Genomic DNA, 23,574 nt, shown 5'->3' on the forward strand with positions numbered 1-23,574 from the left:
CTTGAGGGACCTTTGGTCTGAACCAGTACAGCAATTCTTATGTTCTAAGCATAAGTACATAAGTAATGCCACACTGGGAAAAGACCAAGGGTCCATCGAGCCCAGCATCCTGTCCACGACAGCGGCCAATCCAGGCCAAGGGCACCTGGCAAGCTTCCCAAACGTACAAACATTCTATACATGTTATTCCTGGAATTGTGGATTCTTCCCAAGTCCATTTAGTAGTGGTTTATGGACTTGTCCTTTAGGAAATTGTCTAACCCCTTTTTAAACTCTGCCATGCTAACCGCCTTCACCAGGTTCTCCGGCAATGAATTCCAGAGTTTAATTATGCGTTGGGTGAAGAAAACTTTTTCTCCGATTTGTTTTAAATTTACTACACTGTAGTTTCATCACATGCCCTCTAGTCCTAGTATTTTTGGAAAGCGTGAACAGACGCTTCACATCCACCTGTTCCACTCCACTCATTATTTTATATACCTCTATCATGTCTCCCCTCAACCGTCTCTTCTCCAAGATGAAAAGCCCTAGCCTCCATAGTCTTTCTTCATAGGGAAGTCGTCCCATCCCCGCTATCATTTTAGTCGCCCTTCGCTGCACCTTTTCCAATTCTACTATCCTGCTTATAATCGAAATAGAAAAACGCCTATATTGTGACCCAAATCGGGAGATAGACGTTTATCTCACAAAAATGAATAAAGCGGTATAATCGAAAGCCGAATTTGGACGTTTTCAACTGCACTCCGTCGCGGATGCGGACAAAGTTGATGGGGGCGTGTCGAAGGCGTGGTGAAGGCGGAACTGGGGCGTGGTTATCGGCCGATCAGAGATGGGCGCCTTTCGCCGATAATGGAAAAAAATATGCGTTTTTAGCGAGAATTTTAGGGTACTTTTCCTGGACCCTGTTATACCACGAAAAAGGCCCCAAAAAGTGCCCTAAATGACCAGATGACCACTGGAGGGAATCGGGGATGACCTCCCCTGACTCCCCCAGTGGTCACAAACCCCCTCCCACCACAAAATATGCCGTTTCACAACTTTTTTATTTTCATCCTCAAATGTCATACCCACCTCCCTGGCAGCAGTATGCAGGTCACTGGAGCAGTTATTAGGGGGTGCAGTGGACTTCAGGCAGGTGGACCCAGGCCCATTCCCCCCCCCCCCACCTGTTACACTTGTGCTGGTAAATGGGAGCCCTCCAAACCGCCCCCCAAACCCACTGTACCCACATGTAGGTGCCCCCCTTCACCCCTTAGGGCTATAGTAATGGTGTAGACTCGTGGGCAGTGGGTTTTGAGGGGGATTTGGGGGGCTCAACACCCAAGGGAAGGGTGCTATGCACCTGGGAGCTCTTTTACCTTTTTTTTTTTTGTAAAAGTGCCCCCTAGGGTGCCCGGTTGGTGTCCTGGCATGTGAGGGGGACCAGTGCACTACGAATCCTGGCCCCTCCCACGAATAAATGTCTTGGAGTTATTCGTTTTTGAGCTGGGCGCTTTCGGTTTCCATTATCGCTGAAAAGCAAAAACGCCCAGCTCAAAAAAAGATAAACGTCCATGTTTTTTGAAAATACGGTTCGGTCCGCCCCTTCACGGACCCGTTCTCGGAGATAAACGCCCACGGAGATAGACGTTTCCGTTTGATTATGCCCCTTCACATCTTTCTTGAGATGCGGCGACCAGAATTGAACACAATACTCAAGGTGTGATCGCACCATGGAGCGATACAACGGCATTATAACATCCTCACACCTGTTTTCCATACCTTTCCTAATAATACCCAACATTCTATTTGCTTTCCTAGCCACAGCAGCACACTGAGCAGAAGGTTTCAGTGTATTATCGATGACGACACCCAGCTCCCTTTCTTGGTCCGTAACTCCTAACGTGGAACCTTGCATGACGTAGCTATAATTCGGGTTCTTTTTTCCCAAATGCATCACCTTGCACTTGTTCACATTAAACGTCATCTGCCATTTAGCTGCCCAGTCTCCCAGTCTCGTAAGTTCCTTCTGTAATTTTTCACAATCCTGTCGCGAGTTAACGACTTTGAATAACTTTGTGTCATCAGCAAATTTAATTACCTCGCTAGTTATTCCCATCTCTAAATCATTTATAAATATATTAAAAAGCAGCGGTCCTAGCACGGACCCCTGAGGAACCCCACTAACTACCCTTCTCCATTGTGAATACTGCCCATTTAACCCCACTCTCTGTTTCCTATCCTTCAACCAGTTTTTAATCCACAATAGGACATTTCCTCCTATCCCATGACCCTCCAATTTCCTCTGTAGTGTTTCATGAAGTACCTTGTCAAACGCCTTTTGAAAATCCAGATAAACAATATCAACCGGCTCCCCTTTGTCCACATGTTTGTTTACTCCTTCAAAGAATTGAAGTAAATTGGTCATGCAAGATTTCCCCAAACAAAAGCCATGCTGACTTGGTCTCAGTAATCCATGTCCTTGGATGTGTTTTTGATAATAGCCTCTACCATTTTCCCGGGCACCGACATCAGACTCACCGGTCTATAATTTCCCGGATCTCCCCTGGAACCTTTTTTAAAAATCAGCGTTACATTGGCCACCTTCCAATCTTCCAGTACCACGTTCAATTTTAAGGATAAATTGCATATCACTAACAGTGCTGAAATGGCGTGCACTGGGGATGGGAACTATCGCCAAGCTGCTGCGGTAGCCGTCAATACTTCCAGTTTATTGAGAAGTAAGCCCGCGTTGGGCTTAATGCTGCTTAGTAAAAGACCCCCTAAATGCCTTATCATCTATGCCTCAGATATTCAGAACGATTTAAACAGCCAGGAGAGGCTCCTTGTTGTTTAAATTGCCTGTCCAGAACTAACCGGGCCTATTCAGCAGCACTTAACCAGATAGTGCCTCTGAAAATACCCGGTTAGCAGCCAAGCTGAAACCAACTATTCTGTGGACGTTCCAAGAGCGGAGTTACTACTACTACTTATCATTTCTATAGCACTACTAGATGTGTGCAGCGCTGTACACTTGAACATGAAGAGACAGTCCCTGCTGAATATTGCACTTAACTGACTAACAGGCTCATTTTTGAAAGAGAAGGACACCCTTCTTTCGACACAAATCGGAAGATGGGCGTCCTTCTCCCAGGGTCGTCCAAATCGGTATAATCGAAAGCCGATTTTCGACGTCTCCATCTACTTTCCGTCGCAAGGACAGCCAAAGTTCAAGGGGGCGTAGCAGAGGCGTGGTGAAGGCGGGACTTGGGCGTGCCGAACACATGGACGTCCTCGACCCATAATCATTAGACAAATTTAAAATAGATACCACTAATCAGATTCTTCAAGTTAAAGAAGAAGCTAGTAAAGTGAAATTAACGGTAGATGACCTGGTTAAAGACAAAATGCTAATTGCTCGCAAAATAGAGCAAATAGAGAACTTTAATCGACGTCTTACAGTCAGGCTTCTTAATTTTCCTATTGCACCAGGACTATTGCCTTATGACTTTCTTAAGAAATACTTTCAAGAAATTCTGAAATTACCTCCAACAGCTATTCCTCCAGGTAACAAAGTTTATTACCTACCAAAAGCTCAGAAACAAGGAGAAAATTCAGAATCAGTTAACCTGGTGAATATTCCTCCACAAAGAGCAGCTATTGACACGCAAAATTCAGGGCCGCCAAGAGCCGGGGCCGGGCCTGGGACAAGACAACCCCCGCCCCCCCCCCCCCCCACCCGAGGTCGCCACCCACCTGAAGTCGCAGGGCCCCCCCTCCACCCGCTACCGGGCCCGGAACTAACCTTAAGCCTCCTTCTTTCACTTCACACAAGCAGCAGCAGGGCAGACCTCTCCTCCTTCCTTCCGTGCCCCGCCCTCGCGGACGTTACATCAGGCGAGGGCGGGACATGGAAGGAAGGAGTGGCCTGCCCTGCTGCTGCTTGTGTGAAGTGAAAGAAGGAGGCTTAAGGTTAGTTCCGGAGCGAGGCGGGCGGGCCACACTGCAGCGGCGGCGCCGGACCCCCCCCCCCCCCCTCTTGGTGGCCCTGGCAAAATTTAACAGCATTGTTAGAAGAATCTATGACAGAAATATCGTCTAGAGGGACATTGATTGTATCTTTTGTCTTTGAGCAGGATTTAAATATGATTATGAAGTTATACTTTAAATATTCCTCTGTTTTATTTTATGGTCAAAAAATCTGGATTTATCCAGATGTGACTAAAACAACACAACAAAAAAGAAAACAATTCCTGACTTTGAGACAAGAAGCAAGAGCATTAGGAGCAACTTTTACTTTAGCATATCCCTGTAAATGCTTGATTCGAATGTCAGGAATCAAATATGTATTTTTTGAACCAAATCAATTAAGGATTTTTCTGGACTCAAAAAAGCCATCTAGCTGACTGGTTGAAACAACAGAAACAGCTGTGAAAAGAATACAGGGATAAAGAACTGGACTAAGCCAATTTCTTAATAATTAAGATAGTATTTCCTTTGTTTAATCTCCTCTATTTACTAAACCTCTCCCCCTAAGAGGTTTTTGTGTCTAAGGAAGAGTTTAAAATGCTATATTTGTGAAATAATTTCTTTTTTTTTTTTTAAATTGATTCCTCTGTATTACCTAACAAAGGTATGTCTGTTTGTGAAATTGAAAAGCAATAAATAAATAAATAAATAATATTTTTTTTTGCCAGCCTCTATGTCAGCCTCAGATGTCATACTAAGGTCCATCACAGCAGTATGCAGGTACCTGGACCAGTTTTAGTGGGTGCAGTGCACTTCAGTCATGCAGACCCAGGCCCACCCCTCCCTACCTATTACGTTTGTGGAGGAAACAGCGAGCCCTCCAAAACCCACCACAAACCCACTGTACCCACACCTAGGTGCCCCCTTCACCCATAAGGGCTATGGTAATGGTGTACAGTTGTGGGTCGTGAGTTTTGGGGGGTTCAGCACACAAGGTAAGGGAGCTATGTACCTGGGAGCAATTTATGAAGTCCACTGCAGTGCCCCCTAGGGTGCCCGGTTGGTGTCCTGGAATGTCAGGGGGACCAGTGCACTACAAATGCTGGCTCCTCCCATGACCAAAGGGCTTGCATTTGGTCGTTTCTGAGACAGTCGTCCTTGGTTTCCATTATCGCCGAAAATCAGAAACTACCAAGTCTAGGGACGACCATCTCTTAAGGACGACCTAAATTTCAAGATTTGGACGTCCCCGACCGTATTATCGCAACGAAAGATGGATGTCCATCTTGTTTCGATAATACGGGTTTCCCCACCCCTCCATCGTGACTTTTTGCAAGGACGTCCTCAACAAAACTTGGGCGTCCCTTTTGATTATGCCCCTCTAAGGGGTCCTTTTACAAAGGCGCGCTAGCGTTTTTAGCACACACTAAAAATAAGAACACGCCAAACGAGTTGCCCATATATTTCTATGGACACTGATTAGCATGCCCTAAAACCACTAGCATGCCTTTGTAAAAGGACCCCTAAGTTTTAGCCGGCTGTATATATCCAGTTATTCAATGCTGGAGCCTGGACATGGCTCAGCATTGAATCCAGGCATAAAGCCGGAAGCGCTCAGCAAAACGTTGACCACCGCAAGCAGAGTGTCTACCTCTAAGTTTGTTGTACAACATTTGATTACAGACCTCCCCAAAAATAGCAAATTGTGCCTGAGGCAATGAGGTTAAAGTCATTTATCCACAGCCATTAACGTCCATGGAAGAAGTAGGAGCTGAACGCTGGCTTCTGTGGGTTTTAGCCCATTTCTCTAACCACAAGGCTTCTCCTCTGTTCACTGTCTTGCTATGTGCTATAGACTAACAAAAATAGTGGGAAGTAGACCAGGCTGCCCAGGAACAACGCGGAGACTTCTAATGCTGTTAAAACATTTATTTCGGAGACTCGACACAGACCTGTGTTTCGGCAGTTTGCCTGCTTCAGGAGTCTAAAAGGATAGCATATAATTTGATTATGTAAATTTGATTGTTTCATTGTTTTTAATTTAGACTCCTGACGCAGGCTAACTGCCAAAACACAGGTCTGTGTCGAGTCTCCAAAATAAATGTTTTAACAGCCTTAGAAGTCTCTGTGTTGTTCCTGGGCAGCCTGATCTACTTCCCAGTATTTTTGTTAGTCTGTCTGTCTTCATGGAATTTCAGTGTTCCTCTGCTTCGGCAGACTTTCACTGTTGCTTTGTGCTATCACTTTTGTTATGTTATAATTTTAAGTTTCAAGACCATTAAAGTATAAACCACTTTGACATATTTAAGGAAAGGCAGTCTAGTAAATAAGCTAAAGGTGATTCTCCCATTTTGTGGCAAAGGAGAAAATGCTTAGCATTTCTGCTCCCACGTTTTTAATGGTGACAAATAAATGAAGCTTAAATAGAGAAACTTTTAAATGAGCACATGTTAGAACGTGCATAAAAAAAGAATGCCTGAAGGCTCTGGTTTTTAAAAGGATTACCACTGGAAAAATGGTCCAAGGTTGTGCCTCTGAGAACAAAAATCTTAGCAAATCAAGTACGTAGGTAATATCTAGTAATTTGGAAGAGGGGAAAAGTTATACAACAGTATCACCACACAGTCTAATTGCATTACATACACAATTTCAAACCTAAGCATTGAAGTTGTTATGGTTAGTTCTGGGGTGGTTTTGAGCCTATAGGCTATAGGGAAGTTAGGTTAAATTAGGCTTTGCTTCCTTTCTGTCCAGACCAGGCCTAAACTGTATTCTTAGGAGAATTCAGCTGACTGCATTATTGATCCAGGCTGGTATATCAAAGAGCATTGCAACGTGGAGCTGGACTGTTTACTCTAGTTGAGATCATGGGACAGAAGAACCGTGGTGCAAGGTCATTAGGTCATGATGATCTCACACAACTATGCCCGCCCACAAAGGTGGTCAGAGGGTAGATCTATAGAGACTCACCTTCGATGGGCCTATCAGTGAATGGGTTGTGTATGCTTAGATTGTAAGCTCCTTTGAGCAGGGACTGTCCTTCCTTGTTAAATTGTACAGCACTGCGTGACCCTGGTAGTACTTTAGAAATGTTAAGTAGTAGTAGTAGCTAAACTGACTAGGCCTTTGCATCTTAGGACCAATTCCTATGACATAATCCTCATTAACCTGGACCAATCATAAAATGCCAAGCTTCATTACTTCCATGTTAGCCTGTCAACAGCCAATGACAGGGCATACTATTAATGGCTATGGAAACAAATCCTATATAACATGGGATTTCCTGGATAGGAGTGAGAGAGTAAGAGTGAGAGAATGAGAATGAGAGCGGGAAAGTGAGTGAGAGTGAGAGGGGGGAGGCGCATGGGCAGGGAATAGGTGTGCCAAACTTTATAGAACACTGTCATTTATGCACTAAAGTGCTGCATTTAGGTGTGTCTGGCGTAGGTGGGCACACCTAAATGTTGGTACATAAATGTCAACTTATACTAGTATTCTATAACAGAATCTGGATGCACAGATGCCATTAAAGAATTCACGCTGAGCATGCTGCGTTTTGGCACAATTTTAGTACATTTTGTAGAATTGTCCCCACACTGTTTAACAAAAAAGTTATTCATCCACAAACTTAACAAAGCCAGCCATTACATTTGCTTTGTTGTCTGTTTTATCTTAATACTTACTTTTCTTCTTAATGACCTCCAGCCCATGCTCTATCCTAAGGCAAACAGATTGTGTAAGTTCCAATGATATCTTCTGGAAAGCATCGAAATCCTCTACAGTGTATACATGAGCTTCTGCTGGGGGAGTTGCAATGGCTTCCAGCTCAGTACGCACAGCATCCTTAACACCAACTGCAAATATTTCTACATCTGAATTCCGTAATTTGAGGGCTGGGTCTTTAAATGCATCAGATGATTTCCCATCCGTGATAAGGATCATGACTCTTGGGGTGTCTGGTCTTGCTCCTTTGCTTTCAACAAATACTTTTTCTCTTACATAGGTCATGGCTTTGCCTGTGTTAGTGGAACCACCTCTGTAGGGGAACGTGTTAATGGCTTGGAGAATATCATCAATCCTATCGTATTTGTTCAAAGTAAATTCCGTGTGGGGATCCCTGCTATACTGGACAAGACTTATTTGCACCTTGTTGGGTGAAATGTCAAAGCTTTTAACCAGCACTTCCAAAAACGCTCTCACTTTAGCAAAATTGGCAATGCCGATGCTATAGGATCCGTCCACTAAAAGTACAACATCAGCTTTTATATCCAGTCCCCCCGCACATTCTGTAAAGGAAAAGAGTATCATTAGAAAGAAACGTACAGATACCACTTTCACATTTTATCGTCTTTTCCAAATCTGAGCACAAGGCAAGTGACACATTTAGGTACATAAGTTATTTCACTGCCCAAACTGACTTATAATCAGAGGCATAGCTGGGGGTGAGGGGTTCACCAGGGGAGTGACTGTTCCCCCAAATGGACTTCTGACAGCACTGGTGCCTATTTTTCACGTGATCTGCCGCATTTAAACTATGCACCAGTGCCGTCGGCAGTCTGTCCTCCACTCCCCCCATGCCCTCAACCTGGCTATGCTTCTGCTTATAATCCAGTTGTACCTGAAACAATGGAATGGAATGTGACTTAATCAAAGTCACAAAGGGTGGGGGTGAAATTCTGTACAGGGTACTCAAAGTTAGAGCCGAAATTCGGTGGCGGAGCAGGTGGGGGAAGAGAGGTTGGTGGTTGGGAGGCGAGGATAGTGGAGGGCAGACTTATATGGTCTGTGCCAGAGCCGGTGATGGGAGGCGGGACTGGTGGTTGGGAGGCGGGAAATACTGCTGGGCAGACTTGTACGGTCTGTGCCCTGAAAAAGGCAGGTACAAATCAAGGTAAGGTATACACATATGAGTTTATCTTGTTGGGCAGACTGGATGGACCATGCAGGTCTTTTTCTGCCGTCATCTACTATGTTACTATGTTAGGTGCTGGGATGATATGTGTTAACTGCAAATTCTATAAAGGCAGTTTCTTGTGGACCTGTCTTTATAGAATAGTAGCTTAAGTCATTTTTGCGCCTAACTACTGTCAGTTTGGCATGAAAATAGAAGTATTCTATAAATCTATGCCTAAATCCTGGGAATGCCCATGACCCATCCATGCCTGTCCCTTAGCCACACCCCTTTTGGAATTGTGCGTGAGGTAAATTAGGCGCTCAGGTTATAGAATGGGGTGCTGAGCAGATACGTGTTTAACCAGTAATTAGTGCCAATTAACGCTTGTTAAGGCCAATAATTAATTGCCATCACTAATTTAACCAATTACATTATATATGTATCTGCAATTCATGCCTAACTTTGATCAACCTATACAGGATCTGAGGAAAAGAGTGTCACCTTTACTTACATTGCAAGCTCCTTTTATAAGCATACTAGCCGTTGAGCTCGTAAAAACGGGCTGGTATAGAGGTTTTCCTCCCCCCGCGGTCACCACCGCTCCCCTCCCCCCCCGCGAAGTCGCCACCGCTCCCCCCCCCCCTCGAAGTCGTCGCCGCCGCCACCCCTCCACCTGGTCCGGGCCCTCTCTTCACTTCTGAACTTACAGATCCATTCGCCGAACGCAGCAACGCACATCAGCTGAGCTGCCCCTTCCTTCTCTGCCTGTGTGTGTCCCGCCCTCGCTAACGTTACGTCACAGGAGGGCGGGGCCACAGGCAAAGAAGGAAGGGTTCACTGCAGCTCAGCTGATGTGCGTTGCTGCGTTCGGCGAATGGATCTGTAAGTTCAGAAGGGAAGAGAGGGCCCGGGCCGGGTGGAGGGGTGGAGGGGTGGAGGGGTGGCGGCGGCGACTCCGAGTGGGGGGGGGAGCGGTAGCAACGTCGGCGGCGCAGTTTCCCTCTCTGTCCCGCCCCCGCCGTCATCACGTATTGACGCGGGGGTGGGACAGAGAGGGAAGTCTCTACTGCGCATTTGCAGTGAGTACGGTCACTCGCCGTTTATATGTTTGATAAGCATTGCCATATTGGGACAGACTGAAGGTCAATCAATCCTATTTTTAGACCCTTCCTCCCCCCCCCCACCCATTTGAAGCGTATTCTACTTTCCTACTTTCCTTTACAGCATGCTCGCATTACACCTACCAAGCACTTACACCAGCCATAGAGCTCGTGTAAATGCTTGTGCCTAGATTGCCAAAGAATTGTGTAATTACAGTATTCTATAATTTACATACCGAATCATGTGCCCCACCTACATTCCACCCACACTCCGCCTATGTGAATGCCAACTTGTAAAGCATGCACCATTGAAGCTTTGTGCACTTATAGAATAGCATACAGCCATAATATTACCATTTATTCATCATATGTGTTCACATATGCACATAAATGCCTAAAATACTAGCATTTATGCATGTCTAAATCTAGACAGCTCATTATAGAATTACCCCCTTTGGGTTCCTTTAGGTTCTATAGCTATAGTCTATAGGTTGATCACTTTATTGTTTCTGTTCACTGAGACCATCACCAGGCTATCAGACTAGAATTGCACTTGAAATAGCAGTATGTCCTTTCATCCTTGCTCATGTTGCCTTCTTTGACCTGTAACTAAGTTGCAGGCATTGCAGACGAGTAAATAAAATAAGGAACAGTCTTGCTTTGTTAGGGGTCTATACTGATCACCAAGAAAGAGCAGTAAGTCTACAAAAAACACAGTCCATGCACTGAATATAGGCCCACTTGCTTCAGGCGAACATCATAACACTGCTAATACACACCGAAAGCAATGATCACATTCATAAAGACCCTTTTCCAAGAAAGACCTACATGACAGGCCTTATCTTGTTTTAGGTGAGTGTTAATGGTGTTATGATGTTCTGCTGAAGCAGGTGGCTAGCTGAAACATGTTGGGTCTTTGAATTTTGAAATTTAGTACATTCTAATTTGTATTCTGAACTGCCTTTCTTGTGGACTCACTACTCTTTCTTGGTGACTTGTGCTTTCTGCAGTGAAGTGCCTTTCTATTCATATCAGGGGTCTTTATTGAAACATGTCTGTTTAGACAAGTTGCTGGAGGAAAAGTCTATACCCCATTATTAGACAGGTAGACTTGGGCAAATCACTGTTTATCCCAGTGAGTGAGAAAAAGGAATTAATTTACTCTTTGAGAATATCTGTCAGAGACAAAATTCTGGGCTTAATGGGCATTTAATACAACCCAGCATGGCTCATCTATTGATCTTATGGATATTTTAAAGTAAATAGACATTGGCAACATCAGTAATGTTTGTGCATCAAGAAAACTTACCAACTCGAACTTTCACCTCCAGCGTTTTTTCCATGGTTGAGATTGGTTCACTGGCAGTCAGTTCTTTCATTGCAAACACATTTATCTGGTATTCTGTATCTGGAGAAAGATCTTTGACATTTAGACTGGTAATTTGCGGGCCTACGTTCAATGCATGCTGTTTACTTCCTGGTATCATTGGGATGAGTTGAACCCTGTAACCTGTTACTTGGCTAGGAGATGCATTCCAGTTTATCCTCATAGATTTTGCTTGGACTTCCGAGACATCTAAGTTTGAAGGAGGCTCTACCACTACAAATTGTAATAAGAAAAAGAAAACATTAATCAAACAGTACATGGACAGCAGAGTACAGTTCAAAAGAAGCACGGCAAACTGAGGGGCCCTTTTACAAAGGCGTGTAAGGGCCTACGCGCATCCAGCATGCACCAAATTGGCATTGCCACCCAGCTACTGCATGCCCTGGGTAGTAATTCAGAATTTGGCGTGCGCTGAAAACATATGGAAGAAAATATTTTCTATTTTCTACCATTTGGCACTTACCTGGTGGTAAACAGCAAAGGATGTGCGCTGCATGCCTACCACCTGGGTAGCATGTGAGACCTTACCACTAAGTCAATGGGTGGTGGTAAGGTCTTAGGCCAAAAATGGACAAGCTGGTTTTTATTTTGCCTCATGTCCATTTTCTGGCCACTTAAAAAAGACCCTTTTTCCACGACACGGCAAAAACTGGCCCAGCACGCACCCAAAAGATATTCTCGCACTGCCACAGGCCACGTTTTGACGCACCTTAGTAAAAGGGCCCCTAAGATCCATATCTAAGAGAGGACTAAAGGCAGAAAATGTTCTGGTCTGGTTTTATCACAAATAAATTGTGAACCAAAATATCAGTTTCTTATAATGATGGGTTTTTGTGTTAGGATTTAATTTTTACTATAAATAAAGTAGTAGATTTATTTTGTGACCCACATCTTCAATTTGTTATTGTTACAAATCAAAGTACTGTCTAGGAGGTATACGATCCATTTATCAGAACTTACTTCTTCTCACAATTCATGCTTGAACTGTGGAACTTACTGCCAAAGAAGACTGTAGTGCCAAATAAGAAAAACAGCTTTTCAAAGGGATTCCATGTGTTTTCAGGAGATAGATTTAATAGTTTACAACTGATCTAACAATATGGGTTCTAATGCCTGGGTCATTGCACATTAGACTATTACCGCTAAAAGCTAGGATTATCTAAACCAGGGGTTCTCAACCCAGTCCTCAGGACACACCTAGCCAGTCAAGTTTTCAGGATATCCGTAATGAATGGGTTCAGTACACATTGAAGGAAAAGAACAGTTATGAGGATACCTCGGCTCTATGAGTGGATTTGATTATGACAACAATCTACTAAGTTGCCCCTCCATTCATGGACATTGGGAACTTGAATATTTTGTTCTGTCATAATTTACAGCCTTTCATGAACTTGCTGATATGATGAGAGTCCATTGATCACATTTTTGTTGTTGGTAGACATTGATACCGCCATTGTCGCGTTGTTGAACATCGTGGACTTGGTGGAACAGAATTTTGAAAAAATATTGTTCATTGTTTGTTCATTGAGACTTTTCGTTGTTTGTTACATGAGAGAATGTGTGCTATTATTAATAAGCTATAGTTACTATTGAGGTTTGAGAGTGTGTGTGAGTATAAGTGTATATATTGAAGTAGGCCTATAGCACTATCACCAGATTAACAATGTTGAGATATTTTTTAAAAATATTTGTATGCATATGAATAAAGGAGTTTTTCTAATTGGTTATTGTTGCAATTATATTTGTATGCGATTGATGTTACAACTATATTGAAATTGAGGTTCCCATATAGTGGCATTGTGGTTTGCAATCAATATGCATGAGATAGGTTAACATAGAAAGCAGGTAGTGTATGCAGATTTATTTCCTGCATATTCATTGTGGATATCCTAAAAACCTGATTGGCTAAGTATGTCCCAAGGACTAGGTTGAGAACCCTTGGTCTAGACAAATGAAGACGCACGGCACCAGTGTTATTAGTTTTCTAGAACTTTATTTCATGCTAAATAGATGGGATTGTCAGAGGATGGACCACTCTATGCATGCCCCATTCTTGTACAATGACACAGTTGGAGACAAGATGCATCACATAAAATGTTGATATGGCAGCATAGTGATTCTTATCTTCCTACGTAAAAAGAGAGCTTCAGATCACCAAAAATGTGTGTTGGCTTTGCATTAAAACTGTATTACAGTGATATTCTTCATGCTTTGGCATTCTTCCAAATGGAAAGGATCAATGTGAAAGTGACTTGTTGGCACCACTGAGAAAAACATCAGAAACGTTTAGGGAGCGTGCCAGGTGCCCTTGACCTGGATTGGCCACTGTCGGTGACAGGATGCTGGGCTAGATGGACCTTTGGTCTTTCCCAGTATGGCACTACTTATGTACTTATGTACTTATGTAACCTGCATATCATTCTGTTGCTAGTCACTCGTCCTGCAGACGATTTCCTCCACGATTCCAACCACTTGCATATTCCAAAATAAGGCAATACTCCTTCTTGTGAAATTAATTCTCACAGATAATAATAGAATGTTCCCCAGTACGCACCTATGAGACATTAGTTGGGTAAAATCTCACAATAAAAATGAAACTAAAAGGCCACAGATTCAACAGCAGTGTCTCTATCAGCCCATTAGGTTAATCCCGTGTGCTGGAAGATCAAGCCTGTTCATGTTTTGGCCTGGCCTTAGAAAGGAGGTTTTGGCCTCCCAAAGCCAATGAAAAACGGATTAAATTAATCCAATAAAAGGTATTACCTTACGTTTCTTTTTTGTTTTCTTTTGTGTATTAACCTTTAAAGTGGTCTGTTCGATCAACCACACCACTTTTTACCACCAACCATAAAATTTAGAAGTATGGGCCCTGATGATACCAAAAGTTTTCAAGCTTGGCTCTCTAACTTGCTCCCCTTGGACATTCAGGGGCCCTTTTATAAAGATGTGGGAGGGCTAACGCACGGGTAGTATACACCCAATCGTGGTGGGAGGAGGGGCTGGTGGTTGGGAGGCGGGGATAGTGCTGGGCAGACTTACACGGTCTGTGCCCTGAAAAGGACAGGTACAAATCAAGGTAAGGTATACACAAAAAGTAGCACATATGAGTTTATCTTGTTGGGCAGACTGGATGCACCATGCAGGTCTTTTTCTACCGTCATCTACTATGTATGTTACTATATATGTTACACCCAATCGGCACTACCGCCGGGGTAGTGTGTGCATCTGGCAATAATTCTGATTTTGGCGCATGCTGAATCCTGCAAAAAGAAAATAATTTTCTATTTTCTACTGTGGGGGGCATTCCTGGCGGTAACCAGCAGCACACCCACGTTGGCGTGCACTGCATGGTTACCGCGTTGGTAGAATGTGAGCCCTTACCACTAAGTTAATGGGTGGTGGTAAGAACTCAGGCCATAAATAGCTGCACATTAGTTTTAATATTAGCGCAGGCCCATTTCCCGGCCCATTAAAAAATAGCCTTTATCCCAGCCATGGTAAAAAGTGGCCCAGCGCATGCCCAAAAGATGCGCCCACACTACCGCAGGCCACGTTTTACCACGGCTTTCTAAAAGGACCCCTCAGTTTTGTAAAATCTGCCATTTACACAAGTAGGTTGCAGGATCCGCCATCTACACGCATAATTTCCAGCATTTACATGTGCCTAGCCCCAAGTGTGTTTTTCTGAAATGCGTAATCCCATTGCAGCCACACATATGCTTTCCTTTGTCCTTATAAATGTTTTACATGTGTGCCTTTTGTAAAATATTTTGCTTATTTTAAAGGTCCTGACATGGGCTTCCTTTTTCTGACCTAGATGACCTATACAACCTTGGACTTCATATGCCTTGTTCAAGAAGGACTTTAGGCCATCTGCGCTAATAGAACAAAATAATTATTTAATAAGACCCTATATGTAATAGGCTATGGCACTTTCTTTAAAAGCATCATTTGCATTTCAGACATGCATAAACCGGCTCGTAAATGTTAACCTTGCGTAAGCGTCTATGTTTTGATTTTACAAAACTGGGATATACACACCTAAAACTGAAAGTGTCCACAATGGCAAAGGGGTGTGGTCTGGGTGTGTTTTGGGTGGGACAACAGCAGGCCTAAAAATTAACAGTATTTTCCATTTCAGAAGGGGAATAAACATCTATATACTAACAGATCGATGTTGGGATTGATATCAACTATCTAGGATGTCTAGGTTTCATAAAAGTGATCCTATAAAGTAGTGCTCCACTACAGGAATTAGAAGAGATAATCCCCCATGGAATACCAGGCTCAGTGACAGCTTCAGGAAAATAAATGTTTATGTTTCTAGGTACTATTCATTAGGTAAGATTATTATGTTTGTTGATGGTGTAATCTGCCTAGAAGATTGTTGATAGAGCAGAATACAAATTTTTAAATAACTAGATAAACAAAATGGCTAAGATGAATGTTTATATTCAGGCACATAAATGGTTATTTTGCTATCCCACAACATTATATAAATGTTTAAGTGACCATTTTGACTCAATTATATTTTAGACATTTATTTTTCTAAAATACACTTTCATGCCACACATAACCAGCACATAAGCATCTATTTCTCCATGCATTTTAGAACATGCTTTACATCAGCAGATCCTATTCTTAACTACTTGCAGAACTTGAGACATCCTGGATATCTCAGTTCCGATCTGAACATCCTTTCTAAAATGTCACTCTATACCTTGTATTAACATTTCACAAAATATCTTACCTTCTTCACCACTAACAAGCTCATTTAGCTGTTCATCCACTCCTGAGCACACCTGAGAGATGATTTCATTCTGGATGTCCACAATTGCATCAAAATTGGCCACATTGAAAACATGTTTCAGGGAAGGTAAGGATGCCATTTGCTTGAGCTCTCTGGCATCTGCAGATTTGATTCCTAGAAAGATGGTAATAGTGATTAAAATTAGAGCATGCCCTTGGGGAAAACAAACCTGCCTGGACATCTCTAGTGAATTTCATGAGTCGTGATTACAAATACAGAAAGCACAGGGAAGCTAGATATTTCTTTTAGAATGCCATCATATGTCAGCCATTTTCTTCTCTGACAGTGGCATAGTTCCTCATAGATTTTTTAATAACTAACTTGCACAATGGGCAGCTGCTCTGTGCAGTCTTTGCTGTGAACCTGATTCAGGTTTTTTTTTTTTTGAGGGGTGGAGGTCATGGTCATGCAGTCACATTTTCTGTCAGGAAAAATTGAAAATATAAGGAGTTTTATATATGTATTTTCAAAGCACTTAGACTTACAAAGTTCCTTAGGTTACTATTGGGCTCATTTGGACGTCCTTCTCCCAGGGTCGTCCAAATTGGTAAAACTGAAAGCCAATTTTGGATGTCCCCAAGCGTGCCTAACACTTGGATGTCCTTGACCCATAATCGAAAGAAACAAGGACGTCCCTGATGAACACACTTGGACGACTTTACCTGGTCGTCTTTTTCTTACGACCAAGGCATAAAAAGGTGTCCGAAATGACCAGATGACCACCGGAGAGAATCGGGGATGACCTCCTATTACTCCCCCAGTGGTCACTAACCCCCTCCCACCCTCAAAAAATATCTTTCAAAATATTGATTGCCAGCCTCTATGCCAGCCTCTATGCCAGCCTCAGATGTCATACTCAGGTCCATGACAGCAGTATGCGGGTCCCTGGAGCAGTTTTAGTGGGTGCAGTGCACTTCAGGCAGGTGGACCCAGGCAGGCCCATACCCCCCACACACACCTGTTACATTTGTGGAGGAAACAGTGAGCCCTCCAAAGCCCACCACAAACCCACTGTACCCACACCTAGGTGCCCCACTTCACCCGTAAGGGCTATGGTAGTGGTGTACAGTTGTGGGTAGGGGGTTGGGGGGGTTGGGGGGCTCAGCACACAAGGTAAGGGAGCTACAGTGGGGGAAATAAGTATTTGATCCCTTGCTGATTTTGTAAGTGTGCCCACTGACAAAGACATGAGCAGCCCATAATTGAAGGGTAGGTTATTGGTAACAGTGAGAGATAGCACATCACAAATTAAATCCGGAAAATCACATTGTGGAAAGTATATGAATTTATTTGCATTCTGCAGAGGGAAATAAGTATTTGATCCCTCTGGCAAACAAGACCTAATACTTGGTGGCAAAACCCTTGTTGGCAAGCACAGCGGTCAGACGTCTTCTGTAGTTGATGATGAGGTTTGCACACATGTCAGGAGGAATTTTGGTCCACTCTTCTTTGCAGATCATCTCTAAATCATTAAGAGTTCTGGGCTGTCGCTTGGCAACTCGCAGCTTCAGCTCCCTCCATAAGTTTTCAATGGGATTAAGGTCTGGTGACTGGCTAGGCCACTCCATGACCCTAATGTGCTTCTTCCTGAGCCACTCCTTTGTTGCCTTGGCTGTATGTTTTGGGTCATTGTCGTGCTGGAAGACCCAGCCACGACCCATTTTTAAGGCCCTGGCGGAGGGAAGGAGGTTGTCACTCAGAATTGTACGGTACATGGCCCCATCCATTCTCCCATTGATGCGGTGAAGTAGTCCTGTGCCCTTAGCAGAGAAACACCCCCAAAACATAACATTTCCACCTCCATGCTTGACAGTGGGGACGGTGTTCTTTGGGTCATAGGCAGCATTTCTCTTCCTCCAAACACGGCGAGTTGAGTTCATGCCAAAGAGCTCAATTTTTGTCTCATCTGACCACAGCATCTTCTCCCAATCACTCTCGGCATCATCCAGGTGTTCACTGGCAAACTTCAGACGGGCCGTCACATGTGCCTTCCGGAGCAGGGGGACCTTGCGGGCACTGCAGGATTGCAATCCGTTATGTCGTAATGTGTTACCAATGGTTTTCGTGGTGACAGTGGTCCCAGCTGCCTTGAGATCATTGACAAGTTCCCCCCTTGTAGTTGTAGGCTGATTTCTAACCTTCCTCATGATCAAGGATACCCCACGAGGTGAGATTTTGCGTGGAGCCCCAGATCTTTGTCGATTGACAGTCATTTTGTACTTCTTCCATTTTCTTACTATGGCACCAACAGTTGTCTCCTTCTCGCCCAGCGTCTTACTGATGGTTTTGTAGCCCATTCCAGCCTTGTGCAGGTGTATGATCTTGTCCCTGACATCCTTAGACAGCTCCTTGCTCTTGGCCATTTTGTAGAGGTTAGAGTCTGACTGATTCACTGAGTCTGTGGACAGGTGTCTTTCATACAGGTGACCATTGCCGACAGCTGTCTGTCATGCAGGTAACGAGTTGATTTGGAGCATCTACCTGGTCTGTAGGGGCCAGATCTCTTACTGGTTGGTGGGGGATCAAATACTTATTTCCCTCTGCAGAATGCAAATAAATTCATATACTTTCCACAATGTGATTTTCCGGATTTAATTTGTGATGTGCTATCTCTCACTGTTACCAATAACCTACCCTTCAATTATGGGCTGCTCATGTCTTTGTCAGTGGGCACACTTATAAAATCAGCAAGGGATCAAATACTTATTTCCCCCACTGTATGTACCTGGGAGCAATTTATGAAGTCCACTGCAGTGCCCCTAGGGTGCCCGGTTGGTGTCCTGGAATGTCAGGGGGACCAGTGCACTTCAAATGCTGGCTCCTCCCACAACCAAATGGTCGTTTCTGAGATGGACGTCCTTGGTTTTGATTATCGCCGAAAATCAGAAACGACCAAGTCTAGGGACGACCAAATCTAGGGATGTCCAAATTTAAGGATTTGGATGTCCGTGGCGGGATTTTCAAAACAAAAGATGGATGTCCATCTTGTTTCAAAAATACGGGTTTCCACGTCCCTAGATTGGGACATTTTGCGAGGACATCTAAATCAAAACATGGGCGTCCCTTTCGAAAATGCCCCTCTATGTAATTTTGTAAGTCTAAGTGCTTTGAAAATGAGCCTCTTGGTCAGTTTCCAGCTGTACAGAATTTCTGTTTATTTTTATTTTTTGCATTGCTTCCTATGTTGTTGAACTAGAAAGAGCAGCACATTTAGGGGTATGTTTACTAAGGTGTATTAGCATTTTTAACGCGCCTGTACATTTAAGGCTCGCTAAATGCTAACACGCCTATACATTTCTATGGGTGCTTTAGCGTTTAATGCGCGTACACCATTTACATGTATTAAAAACGCTAAGGCATCCATAGCGCTGCTTAGTAAACCTAGCCCTTAATGTATAAGCAACATAGAGGGGCATAATCGATCGGCACCAGCCAAATAGATGGCCGGCCATCTTCAGGGCTGGCTAATCAAGTGGGCAGAGCCAAGCGTATTTTCGAAATACGCTTGGCGCCGGCCAAGTCGCTCACCGGGTTTGGAACAGGATCGCCGGCGGATCGCTGGGTTTAGATGAGATGGCTGGCTCCGATTTTCAGCCATAATGGAAACCGGACCCAGCCATCTCAAACCTGGTGAAATGCAAGGCATTTGGCCGTGGAAGGAGCCAGCATTTGTAGTGCACTGGCCCCCCTGACATGCCAGGACACCAACCGGGCACCCTAGGGGGCACTTAAAAAATCTTTAAAAATAAAATAAAATTAGTTTCCAGGTACATAGCACCCTTCCCTTGAGTGCTGAGCCCCCCATATCCCCCCCCCCAAAACCCACTGCCTACAAGTCTACACCATTATCATAGCCCTAAGGGGTGAAGGTGGGCACCTACATGTGGGTACAGTGGGTTTTGGAGGGCTCAACATTAACCACCACAAGTGTAACAGGTGGGGGGGGGATGGGCCTGGGTCCACCTGCCTGAAGTGCACTGCACCCACTAAAAACTGCTCCAGGGACCTGCATACTGTTGTCAGGGAGCTGGGTATGACATTGGAGGCTGGCATACAGGCTGGCAAAAAATGTTTAAATTTTTTTTTGTGCGTGTGTGGGAGGGGGTTGGTGACCACTTGGGGAGTAAGGGGAGGTGATCCCCGCTTCCCTCTGGTGGTCATCTGGTCAGTTGGGGCACTTTTTCCAGACTTGGTCCTAAAAATAAATGGACCAAGTCCAGCTGGTGAAATGCTCGTTCAAGGCAGCCTCTTTTTTTCCATTATAAGGCGAAGCCAGCCATCTTGTACCCATGCCCCCGTCCCACCTTCGCTACCCTCCTAACACGCCCCCTTGAAGGTTGGCCAGCACCACGACAAAACAGCAGTTGAAGCCGGCCAAAATCGGCTTTTGATAATACCGATTTGGCAGGGATTGAGAGATCGCAAGTGATCTCCCAATTTGTGTCGGAAGATCGTCGGCGATCCCTTTCAAAAATAAGCCTGATAGTAAACCACCAGCTCATCCAGTCTGCCCAGTTTCTCTGTCCTTACTCTCTCACCGTGGATTGTGGACTGCACCGCGTAGCTCATTCCTCCTCATTTTGAGAGGTTCATAAGCAAAATCTATACACGTCAATTTGTTGACCCCTGAGGAAGGCTTTATAGCCGAAACATGGATCGTGTAGGGTCCCAATAAACTGTGAGTTTGGTGCTCTTACCACCGTGGATTCAGGACTGATCTTTTGGACTTGGTTTTCTTCCACCCCTGTGTACTTTGCTGCTTTTGGCTTGTTTGTGGAAGACTTGGACCTCCTTTTATTTGTGCCCTTACTGCCAACAACACATTCCAGCTTCACCATAATTTGTCCTTATCCAGGATAATTTCTTATGTCATAATACTTTGCATTCCACCATTTTGGATAGATGATTATACCAGAGCCTCACTTGGATCCCTCATCTCCCCATAGCTCCAATGCCCAATAAAGAGCCATAATAATTTAAATATCCAGTTATTTAAGCAGACTAATTTCCAAAAGACGCAACCTCTATGAGCACTTGAGTTTCCATTAAGGCTTATAGTTTTTCAAACCAATCCAGCTGCTGGTCAGATTCCATCATCCCAGACTAATCGAAATAGCTATCATTACTAGAGTGTCTCCAGGGTTCTTTGCTCAGCCTGCCAGATAGGTAAACATCTGAGTTTCCACTAAGGCTTCTAAAGTTCTTGCAGCCTACCAAACAGATTCAGTTGCTAATTGATTCTACCAGGAACTCAGCCACGTTGTCTGTTTTTCCACTAAGATTTCTAAACTTTCAGATTAACTAATTTGCAATTCATTCTGGAAGGACCAACTTTCTTTGGTGAATCAATCTAATGCAGTGCTATAAACACTTCCTGACCTTACTCCTCTATCTTCCTCCTCAGAGCCTTATGTCATGTCCCATTATTCTAGAAATTTCTTTTCCTTGGAACAAGTTTGCTTCTTCTGCATTATTGATATATTTTAGGTATTTGAATGTAGTAATCATATCTCCTCTCAGTTCTCCTTTAAGAGGAGATTCATCTTTAGATTTCTAAATCGCATCTCATAGGGCTTCTGATGTAGAGGCTGCACCATTGTGGTAGCTCCTTTCTGGACTGCACCTCAACTTAGTTTATTTCTTTTCAATAGCATGGCCTCCAGAGGTGACCACAATACTCAAAAGTGAGGTCTCACTAACAACTAGTACAATAATATAACCACCTCATCATTTCTACTAGCTATACTTCTCTCCATTTACCCTAGCTATTTTTCTGCCCTGATCACTATCTTGTTGTACATTTTTCCTACCTTAAATTAGGCCTGTTGGAAATTACCATTTTAAATTCTGATTAATCTCACAATTAAGCTTGTGTTAAGTGTACCTCTGACACCCCCACTCAGCAGTCTGATCTGGCAGTTCTCTTTCTCTCCCATCCTTCATCCCTCTCCAACCATTTTTTTAAACTTGCCTGTGTCACTCACAGCACCTTCAATGCAAGCAAGCTTCCCCCGCCAGATCCAAGAGCCGTCTTGCAGCCGTGTCCTGCTCTCTCAGAAACAGGAAGTTACATCAGAGGAGGCAGGATGCTGCTTCAGGAAGGATCTAAGGGTTGGCGAAGGAAGCCTGCTTGCATTGCAGGTGCTGCGCGTGACACAGGCAAGTTTTTAAAATGGTTGGAGGGGAAAGAAGGAAGGGAAGGAGAAAACTACCAGTCCACCAGGGGATAGAGGTTGGAGGTACAGCCCCGACCTGGGCTTTTTATTCATTGTGATTATAATTTATAATTGCACAGAAAATTCATGCATTAATCATATTAGTTAACATGATTAATCAATAGCCCTACTTGAAATTATAAAGATCCTTTTAGGAATCTCATTAGCCCAGTCTCCTCCTGGTAGAGAGGATGTGTCTACCATTCTGCTGTGGCAGTGATGCTGGTATGGCTGCAGTGGTTCTGTCTCCTTTAACGTAAGGGAGAGACCCCTAAAGTATATGTAGTGAATTACAGATTACTGCTGTGAGAAGCAATGTGTTTCTTTACGGCACAGTCTTTGGGGTTAATTTGTGTCCCATGTGAAGCCTCCCTTGAGTTTTAAAATAAGTGTCTTACGTGAAGTGCATGTGAAAGCTAGAGGTTTTACTCACCCCTCTGTCTGACTGCTGAAGCAAGGAATGAAATTGGGAGCTTGAGCCACTAGCTAAAGAAAGGAGAAGAGAAAGAGATGCACCAATCTAGAGCATAACTATTGGAAGAGGTATTGTAGGGAAAGATTGTGGAAGACGATCCCTGAGAGAAGAGACTGTGAAGTTTTATACAGAAGACAGTAACCTCTGCCCTCTAAAAGACTGTAATTATCCTAAAGGAATCACAGACACAGATAAAGGAGATGTGTCCCTTATACAGTGCTTATCTAATACTGAACAACGTCAGGACAGAAAGGCTATCTGAAAGCTGTAATTGTTTTGCACCAGCATTCAGTTTAAATCAGTTGGAGCACCCCATACTTGTCCCTGAGTTTCTGTGGTGAAGAGGGAAATATACACCTAGGTCTTGAAGGGAAATCCATTCCCGCTGGAAAGAACCTGTTCCCTTGGCGAACTGTGTTGTGCAGAATGAGAGGACAGGACAGAGATATAATAAATATTCTATGGGGTCTTGGGATGTGAAACAGTGTGAAATACCCCTCCTCCCCCCATACACACCCTCCTCACATTACAAAAGTATCAGGACTTCTGATTTTCAGTTATAATCATAAAGCCCTACTAAAATTCCCTCAATGGGGAATTTAAGGATTCTGGTTATAACTAAAAAGCCCCAAAATTCATGCTTTCTCAGGTAATCTGATGATATCATCAGGCTGCTTTAATGCGTATCTGCTGTAGCTTGCTTGTGCATGGTAATTAAGCATTAAGGGCTTAACACCCATTAGTA

At 43.8% G+C, this 23,574-nt stretch overlaps 1 protein-coding gene across 1 annotated transcript in view; it reads right to left on the bottom strand.

Moving 5' to 3' along the window:
• COL12A1 (collagen type XII alpha 1 chain) overlaps positions 1 to 23,574 on the bottom strand; it is a 384,763-nt gene that overhangs the window by 316,202 nt on the left and 44,987 nt on the right. Inside the window, 3 exon segments of the mRNA XM_030199047.1 lie at positions 7,632 to 8,234; positions 11,252 to 11,542; positions 16,080 to 16,253. Of these exon segments, the coding sequence (XP_030054907.1) occupies positions 7,632 to 8,234; positions 11,252 to 11,542; positions 16,080 to 16,253 (1,068 nt within the window).

Source organism: Microcaecilia unicolor, chromosome 3 (genome assembly GCF_901765095.1).
Source record: "Microcaecilia unicolor chromosome 3, aMicUni1.1, whole genome shotgun sequence".
Lineage (NCBI taxonomy): Eukaryota > Metazoa > Chordata > Amphibia > Gymnophiona > Siphonopidae > Microcaecilia > Microcaecilia unicolor.